Here is a 10,007-nt window from a genome sequence, read left to right as displayed (position 1 = left end):
GGGACCCACCCGGTCAAACCATACGTAGCGTTGTTTGACTGGTTGCCAACGTGTACGTACATACTGGCCAATCGGTGTCTCTGCAACGATGACCCGTGGCCGAGAAAGCTGCGGCACGTGTAGTATTAGAGCCCCCGACGTAGTAGTTAAAGCAGTCCAGTCTAAACCGTGTACACGTACGTACAGCCAGATGCCAAAAAATATGGCCACGTACGTACATACACCTGGGGTCTCTAACACCTACTCGCGCATACGTACGGCCAGGGCTCGTGTACATGGAAAGGCAGCGGACGGTAACAATGGCATCCTGTTAATCGGCAGCCAACCAGCTGGGTCAGAACGGAGAAACTGCGTCGTGTTCATTGGGAGGCAACGAAATGCATCGTGTTCATCGGGAGCCAACCGGCTTGGACAAAACAGCCGAAACGAGGCCTGGCGTACCGCAGAATGAAGGAAACGGACTTGTGTTCGAACTCCTATGGTCGAAATGGGGTGTTGTTGATCGAGAGGGGTGTGGCGTATCGCAAAACGGAGGAAACGACCTTGTGTTGGAGCGCCTACGGTCGAAACAGTGTCCTGTTCATCGGGAGGGATGGGGCGTACCGCAAAATGGGACTCCACGGGATACTGTTCATCCACCGTCTACTGCCTTGCTCCATCCTCCATGGGCTACTGTTCATCCACCGTCGACTTCCTCCGGCCTCCACCTGCTAATGTTCATCCACCGCATCTTCCTGCTGCCTACACCAGCTACTATTCATCCACGGGCTACTGTTCATCCAGCCTCCACCGGCTACTATTCAACCAGCCCTCCATGGGGTCCTGTTCATCCACCCCCAACCGGCTCGGGTGTGTGTGGCGGCCTCCTCAATCGGGGTCTTGTTCATCCAGCGAAAACAGCCTACTACTACCACGGGGTCATGTTCATCCAACCCCCAACAATACTCACTGTTCATCAAGAGGCAGCTGGTTCGATCGGCTTCAGTTAGCAGCAGTAGCAAAGGAAGCGCTCGGGTTCAGTTAACAACCAAGGGATCGATCGCTCGGGTTCAGTAATGTAGCTAGTGCAATCGCTCGAGTTCAGTTAGAGCCCAACGCCTCACACACACGCGTGTACGTGTACGAGAGAAACGCGCAAACCTCCGTGCATCGCTCGGCCCCGACCACCCACCATAACCAGGAACTCCCCGATATTTTCCTCACCCTAGCTTCTACCATGATTTTTTTCCGTCATGGACGGCCCAAAGAATGTCATGCAACTGCGTCTCTAGCCCGCCCAGGACGAAAAGCCCATTTTCCATCATGATTTTTTGTCATAGAAGTAGGAGCCCACCACATCTATCATGATGCGTGCTTTTGTCACAATTATCATCATAGAAGTGTCATAAGCATGACAGAAAAAAAATCATTCAGCCCAAAATGTCAAGGATGTGTCTTTTTTGTAGTGCATATTACTATCTCCATATCTCAAAACTATTGCAAGGAATCAAGTTTTAATATCCAATGATCTTCATGATAGTTTTTATTATCCCTCTTGAATATCTATCACTTTGGCACTAGTTTCATATATTACCATTGCTTAAAACAAGCTCACTAACAGATTTAAGAGAAGAACAAGAGCAAAAATATTTCTTCAAAATTTTCAACCCTCAAAATAATCTAAGTGAAGCATGAGAGTATTTCTTCAAAAATTAAACAACCACCATGCTCAAAAAATTTAAGTGAAGCACAAAGAGCAATTCTAACAAACCATAGCATCATTATGGATCTCTCAAATAGGTGTGTCCAACAAGGATGATTGCGACAAACTAAAAAGCAAAACAAGCAAAGACTCATATAATATAAGATGCTCCAAGCAAAACTCATGATATGTGACGAATAAAAATATAGCTCCAAGTAAAATTACCGATGGTCGTTAGAAGAAAGAGGGAATGCCTTCCGGGGCATCCCCAAGCTTAGTCGCTTGGTTCTCCTTGAATATTGGGTGCTAGGGGCATCCCCAAGCTTAGGCTCTTTCCACTCCTTATTCCTTCATCCATCGTGATCTCACCCAAAACTTGAAAACTTCTATCACACAAAACTTAACAAGAACCTTCATGAAATCCGTTAGTATAATAAAACAAATCACCACTTTAAGTACTGTTGCAAACCCATTCTAACTTTACCATGGCTGATACCCCCCGGTACAATCCATAGATTCATCAAAATAAGCACACAATGCAACAAAAATAGAATCTGTCAAAAACAGAGCAGTCTATAGTAATCTAGACTTTGACCAAACTTCTGTAATTCCAAGAATTCTGAAAAATTAGGAAAATGTAGGCTATTTGTATATCAATATTGTGTTGAAAATTCAGAATTTTATCATGCTTCTGTGATTTTTATAAATTCTTCTACTGGGCGCAAAGGTTTACTTGGCACAACCACTAAGTAAAACATAAAAACACAATCATAGAAGTATCATAATTGTGTCAACACACAAAAACAGAAAGAAAAAGAGAAAAAAATATTATTTTATTCATTGGGTTGCCTCCCAACAAGCCCTATCGTCTTATGCCCCTAACTAGGCATAATGCATAGATTCAAGTATTGTCATCTTTAGTTTTTGCTATCTTGGTAAGAGTTTTCTCAAACCCGGGAAGCTCTTTACGCTTCCCATTATTTTCAGGAAAAGAGACCATCTTAAGATCTAAAATATCGAACCACTTATTACACATAGTAATCAAAGTATTCATGCAACTGAGGTTTCCACTAATATGTTTGAGGGGTTCATTAGACTTTTGCAACTCAACCAATTTTTTTGTAGATGACCCAATTGGTCTAATATTTGAATCCCTTCTTGTCTAAAAGTAAATCCCTTTTTTGGTGGTGGAACTCCTAATATTCCCTCTATTATTTCGTAAGCAACATTACCATCAATCTCAAAAAAATTCCCTTTAGCGGCAAAATCCAAGAGTTGTCTATGATGCATGGTTAAACCTATATAAAAATTACGAAGCAAATTTTTTGCATCTCCTTTCATATTACAAATGTGGTAAGATTCCATCAACCTATACCAAGCATCTTTCAAATTTTCTCCCGGCTTCTGTTTGAAGTATAGAACTTCAAAATCCGGTAACAAGGGAGGGGTAGTCATGTTGACGAGAAGACCAAAGAAAAAAGGGCAAACAGAAAGAGGGAAAATATTTTTGTGTTTTTCTGAAAACCTTTTAGAAGTGGGGGAGATGGAAATGAGAGGAAAATGGAAAATAAAGTAATTGCATTGAGATGAGAGTTTGTGCGTAGGAACCTGATAGATGTTGATGATGTTTCCTCGGCAACGGCGCAAGAAATTCTTCCTGATTGCTTGTATCTAAGTTGGTAAGTCCCCAAAGAGGAGAGGATGATGCTCCATAGCAATGGTAAGTATTTCCCTCAGTTATGAAACCAAGGTCATCTATCCAGTAGGAGAACCAAGAAACAGTATGTAAGCAACACCTGCACACAAAGCACAAAAACTTGCAACCCAACGCATAAGAGGGGTTGTCAATCGCTCCTTGGTATTGAGATAGATTAAATTGTATGAGATTGGATAAGTAGATCTAGCAAAAACACAAAATAAAATAGATAAAGAAAAAGTGCAGCAATGTATTTTTGGATTTTTGGAATAATAGATCTAAAAACAATATGATAGGAAATAGACCCGGGGGCCGTCGATTTCACTAGAGGCTTCTCTCAAGAAAATAGCATACGGTGGGTAAACAAATTAATGTTGGGCAATTGATAGAAGAGAACATAATTATGACGATATCCAAGGCAATGATCATGTATATAGGAATCACATCCAAGATTAGTAGACCGACTCCTACCTGCTTCTACTACTACTACTCCACACATCGACCGCTATCTAGCATGCATCTAGTGTATTAAGTTCATGGAAAAACGGAGTAATGCAATAAGAACGATGACATGATGTAGAAAATATCTATTCATATAGGAATAGACCCCATCTTTTTTCCTTAATGGAAACAATACAAGTGTGTCATGTCTCCTTCTGTCACTGAGATTGAGCACGGCAAGATCGAACCCATCACAAAGCACCTCTTCCCATGGCAAGAAAATCAATCTAGTTGGCTAAACCAAACCAAAGTTTCGGAAAAGAAATACAAGGCTATTACAATCATGCATAAGAGAGTTCAACAAAGTCTCAAATAATACTCATAGATAGATCAGATCATAAACTCGCAATTCATCGGATCCCAACAAACATACCACAAAAAGTCAATACATCAAATAGATCTCCAAGAACATCGAGGATAACATTGTAAAGAGAGAACAAGACATCTAGCTACTTCCTACGGATCCGTAGGTCTGTGGTAAACTACTCACGCATCATCGGAGGGGCAATGGTGATGATGAAGAACCCCTTCATGATCGTTGACCCCTCTGGCAGAGTGTCGGAGAAGGCCTCTAGATTGAATCCCGTGGTTCTGGAACTTGCGGGGGCTGGAATTGTGTTTTGTCTTCCCCTAAGGTTTTTGGGATTTCAGAGTATTTATAGAGCCAGAGGTCGGTGGAGGGGGTGTCTATGGGCCCCACTACCCACCAGGGCACGTCTGGGGACCCTGGCGTGCCATGGTGCCAAGTGGGCCCCATAGGCCCCCACTGGTGCACTTCTTGGGCCTCCTGGGTGTCTTCTGGGCAGAAAAAATAATCTCCAAAAAGTTTCGTGGCATTTGGACTCCGTTTGGTATTGAAATTCTGCGAAGTAAAAAAGAAGCAAAAAACAGCAACTAACACTAGGCGCTATGTCAATAGGTTAGTTCCAAAAATGATATAAATTTGCTAGTTAGTGAGTATAAAACATCCAAGAATGATACTTTAATAGCATGGAACAATAAAAAATTATAGATACATTGGAGATGTATCGCATGACAAATTTTGTCCAACTCCATCATCGTCCAGCAAGCCTACGAAGGAATCACTCACTCTTGGTGGTGAGCATCATGGAATTGTTGATGAAGAAGGGTTGATGATGACGACGACGATGAATACCCCTCTCCAGAGCCCCAAACAGGCTCCAGAACAGCCCTCCCTATGAAGAATAGGATGTTGCGGCGGCTCCGTATCGTAAAACACGATGAAACTTCTTCTCTTATTTCTCAGGAACACGTAATTTATAAGCTTGGAATTAGGTCAGACGGAGTCTCATGGGCCCTACAAGGCATCAGGGCATGATAACCCACAAGTATAGGGGATCACAACAGTTTTCAAGGGTAGAGTATTCAACCCAAATTTATAGATTCGACACAAGGGGAGCCAAATAATATTTGTAAGTATTAGCAGTTGAGTTGTCAATTCAACCACACCAGGAGATTAAATATCTGTAGCAATGTGATCAGTAGCACAGTAATATGATAGTTTGATAGTGATAGTAACAATAGCAGTGGTAACGGTAATAGCAGTAACAGTTTTGTAACAGTAGCACTAGCAATAGTAACGCAGCAAGAACAATATGTGAAAAACTCATAGGCATTGGGTCGGTGAATTCGTTGGATGATATTCATCATATATTAGTCATAACCTAGGGCGACATAGAACTAGCTCCAGTTCATAAATATAATGTAGGCATGTATTCCGTAAATAGTCATACATGCTTATGGAAAAGAACTTGCATGACATCTTTTGTCCTACCCTCCCATGGCAGCGGGGTCCATAAGGAAACTAAGGGACATTAAGGCCTCCTTTTAATAGAGAACCGGAACAAAGCATTAACACATATTGAATACATGAACTCCTCAAACAACGGTCATCACCGAAAAGTATCCCAACTATTGTCACTTTGGGGTTTACGGATCATAACACGTAATAGGTGCATATGGCTTGCAAGATCGTATCTAAAACATAGATATAATGGTGAAAACATAAATGGTTCAGATCTGAAATCATGGCACTTAGGCCCTAGTGACAAGCATTAAGCATAGCAAAGTCAAAGCAACATCAAAATCAGAACATAGTGGATACTAGGGATCAAGCCCTAACAAATCTAACTTGATTACATGATGAATCTCATCCAACTCCTCACCGACCAGCAAGCCTACAAAGGAATTACTCACTCCCGGTGGGGAGCATCATGAAATTGGTGATGGAGGATGGTTGGTGACGACGAAGACCGAATATTCCCCTCTCCGGAGCCGCGAACGGGCTCCAGATCTGGCGTTCCGATGAAGAACAGGAGGTAGTGGCGGATCCATATCGTAAAACATGATGAAACTTTCTCTCCTGTTTTTTTGGAAAAATAGGATTTTATAGCGTCGGAATTAGGGTCAGGGGGCCCTCGAGAGCCCCACCACCCACCAGGGCATGCTAGAGGGGGGTGGCATGCCCTGGTGTCTTGTGGGAAGCCAGGCCCCCCCTCCAATGGGTCTTGGTTCCAGTATTTTTATTTATCGCAAAATAATTCTCCAAATTTTTTTGTCCAAATCTAAGAACTTTTATTTCTGCACAAAAACAACACCATGGTAGTTCTGTTGGAAACATCGTCAGTCCGGGTTAGTTTCATTCAAATCATGCAAATTAGAGTCCAAAACAAGAGCAAAAGCATTACGAAAAGTAGATACGATGGAGACATATCAGGGCGCACCCTGTAGGGGGTAGGCATGCCCTGTTGCCTTGTGGGTAGCTATGGATCCCCTCCTGTAGATCTTCATTCCAGTATTTTTATTTATTGAATAAAAAATCTCCGCAAAGTTTTGTTTGCTTCTGAGAACTTTTATTTCCACACAAAAACAACACCATGGTAGTTCTCATGAAAACAACTTCAGTCCTCGTTAGCTTCATTCAAATCATGCAAATTAGAGTCTAAAACAAAAGCAAAAGTATTTGGAAAAGTAGATACGATGGAGATGTATCACAACCGGACAGGGTCGACGGACACTCACCGGCAAGGAGAAGCAACAGCGGCGCATGGTATGTAGAAGCAGTAGCACACTACGTGAACGGAGCGGTGGTGACGGCGCCAACGGGCAAGGAGCAGCGGTGCACGACGACAAGGAGTAGCAGGAGAAGTGCACGACGCACGACATGCAGGAGCAACAGCAATAGCGCATGATGGGCAAGGAGCGCCAGTCATGACGCACCAGTGCAAGGAGCGGCAATGGCAGCGCACGGCCGCAAGAAGCGGCAACAGCAGCACACGTGCAAGGAGCCGCAGTAGCAGCGCACGGCTGCAAGGAGCAGCACCGGCGGTGGACTGGCCGGACCCGATTGCTTTATTAGTTTCTCGGCAAGTACTTTATTGCTTTCTATAAAAAATCAGGGACCTGATTGCTTTTTTGCAAGGACCTAATTGCTTCAAAAAATATTTGGGCCCCACCTGTCAGAACCTATTAATGGCCAAAACTAATGGGGTTGACTTTTATGCCATGTCAGACTAGACGGGTGGAACCGATCTGTCATAATCGTGAGTAAAATTAACTAACACACTCATCAATGCAACGTCATAGTTTTTTGACATAGCCAACCAAAAAGTGATAGGTATTAGGAAGTTCTCAAAAAGCGGTAGTTTTTCATAACCCTTGCTCCAATTGTGGTAGGTTTATGCTATTTACTCCTGCTAGCGCCATGAATGAAATGTCCAAAGAGACCGGTATGTGCGCGATGTGTTGTGCCAGCCAGCGAGCCATGGCATATGTACGCAACACATGGAAACCAGGTGTGAGTTGGGGAGGCGTGACACTTGCATGCATGCACACCTACACGCGCCACTTCACCTCAACGCATGGAGAACACATGTAGATGCTCGCCCATATCCAAATCCATCAAAGAGACCGGCTCGTTGACCGAGGTAGGTATCGCAGCCCCTCCAGATGTCGCGTCGTCTCCACCACACGTTGCTCCGTCCCTACACGTATGTACCTCACCGCAGTCTTCCATGCCATCAATTCATCTATAAGTATCAGTGGCTATGGATCCTCTCCCCGAGCAGAGTCAGTCGACATCCCTCTGCCACAATCATATCAAGAATGAAGAAAACACCGACGCCGGCGGACCAGCAGCAGAACAGGCGGCGGTGCTGCCCGCTTCGACGATCACGCAAGGGGTGCATGAAGGGCAAGGGAGGGCCAGAAAACCAGCGATGCCCCTTCCGCGGCGTCCGCCAGCGCACCTGGGGCAGGTGGGTGGCCGAGATCCGTGAGCCCAACCGCGGCGCCCGCCTCTGGCTTGGCACCTTCGCCACTGCGCTCGACGCCGCACGTGCATATGATGCCGCGGCAAGGGCTCTCTATGGTGACTGCGCACGCCTCAACCTGGCAGCACCTCCCCTTCCGCCCATGACCGCGACAGTTCCTCTTCCTCATGCGCAAGTGCAACAGCCTCCGGCTCATAGCACCGACACCAACAACACCACTGCATTGTGCTCCTCAACCTCAACGGCTTCGACGACAACCCCCACTAACTCGGGCACATTTGACATTGAGTGGTCTTATTACAATGCGGCGGGGGTGTTAGAGTTGGGGGACTTCGAGGCGTATGTGGCAGGGCTTCCCAAGGCGGAAGACTTTGGGTTGGAGGGGTTTGAGGAGGTGATGGACGATTAAGGTGGAAGAGGTATCAACATCTAGGACCCCACCATCGCATATGAGTGGCATACCATGCATGGCTGGCAGTCGCTTCGTCCTGCAGCAACCTAGTTCATGCCTGCCTGCACATCTCGTTGTTGACATAGAAATAAGAAAGGAGTTATATTAAATAGAAAAGTATATACTCCATCGGTTGTCTGTTGCGATTTAGTGCGTGTTGTATATGTTGGTCAATGTAATATTGGAAGGATAATGTTGTGTTGTTGGTCGATGAATATGCATCACCACATCTTGGCATAAATGATCCAACACACATTTTGGCGCGCATAGTACATTGCACACATATATCACATGCTCCTACATGTGTAACATGTGCATGCATCTCACATGTCGATGTGTCAAGGCCTCCTCCTGTTTTCTTAGGTATGCATATATGCACTCGCATATGGAGGTAAGGGCATTTCCAATAATTGCGTGGGAATAAATTGTATGAACTTGAACCAATAACCCTTGCAATAACTTTAAAGATGCAAAGATATAGCAAAATTATTAACCATCTTATTTTCTTAGGACAATCCCAATGCTCTAACACGCATGTGCTCTGTCTATTGCATGCCACCTAGATAAAAATCCAATGTGACACCATATTTAATGAGACGCGAATTTAAGATGCAAAGGGATAGGACTACTCTTTTTATTATCTCATTTTCTTAGAGCAATCCCAATGCTTCAAGGTGCACTGCGTCTAAAACACATCATCTCAATAGAAATCTAACGCATCACCATATTTAATGAACAAATAGAGTATCACTATATCTTAGTTCTTAGCACAAAAACCAAGAATGCTAAGGAAATAGATTATTGCTATATCTTAGTTCTTAGCAGCAAAACTAGGAAAGCTAATATTTTTTCCATTTCACAAAACAAAATACAACTCTAAAATATAAACCACTAAAGAAGTTGTATCTAAAAACACATTTAATGTATATCTTAATATGTTACACATAAGGAGTGTCCATAGATACACCTATTGGAATGGTGTATGATAGCTTATTTGTTGATGACATATATACATTTACAAACAAATATACCTAGAGTCAATTGGAGACTCCGATAATATGTTGATAGGCTTGTTGGTAAAACTAGCCATATCATCCATCAATAATCTATTATAAACTACTCTAATAGAGTTTCTGTAGTGTGACCAATGGAAGGTGAGAGCATTTATAAAGTTCTCCTTTTCTCATTTCACCTTGAAGCTTGTATCATGGTTGTTGGTTCATGTATATACAACCCTCCTCTCTCTTCCTATTTATTCTATGCCACATCATAAAACAAATATGTGACAAATTTCGCCAGCACCTATCTTACAACTATTGGAGACACCCTAATGCAATGAGTGATGCATAATAATTGCTAATAATTTCTTTTCCTCTCGGTCCCGAG

The 10,007-nt window shown here is 43.4% G+C and overlaps 1 protein-coding gene across 1 annotated transcript; it reads left to right on the top strand.

Annotated features, from left to right (window-relative positions):
* The first annotated feature begins 7,979 nt into the window (after positions 1-7,979).
* Positions 7,980-8,836, top strand: LOC123050288 (dehydration-responsive element-binding protein 2C-like). The gene has a single exon (XM_044473109.1). It carries the CDS (start codon positions 8,004-8,006, stop codon positions 8,577-8,579), a length of 576 nt encoding a protein of 191 aa, XP_044329044.1. The 5' UTR covers positions 7,980-8,003; the 3' UTR covers positions 8,580-8,836.
* The last annotated feature ends 1,171 nt before the right edge of the window (positions 8,837-10,007 follow it).

The sequence above is a fragment of the Triticum aestivum genome, chromosome 2D (assembly GCF_018294505.1).
Source record: "Triticum aestivum cultivar Chinese Spring chromosome 2D, IWGSC CS RefSeq v2.1, whole genome shotgun sequence".
NCBI lineage: Eukaryota > Viridiplantae > Streptophyta > Magnoliopsida > Poales > Poaceae > Triticum > Triticum aestivum.
This window is presented reverse-complemented; position numbering and strand designations above follow the sequence as displayed.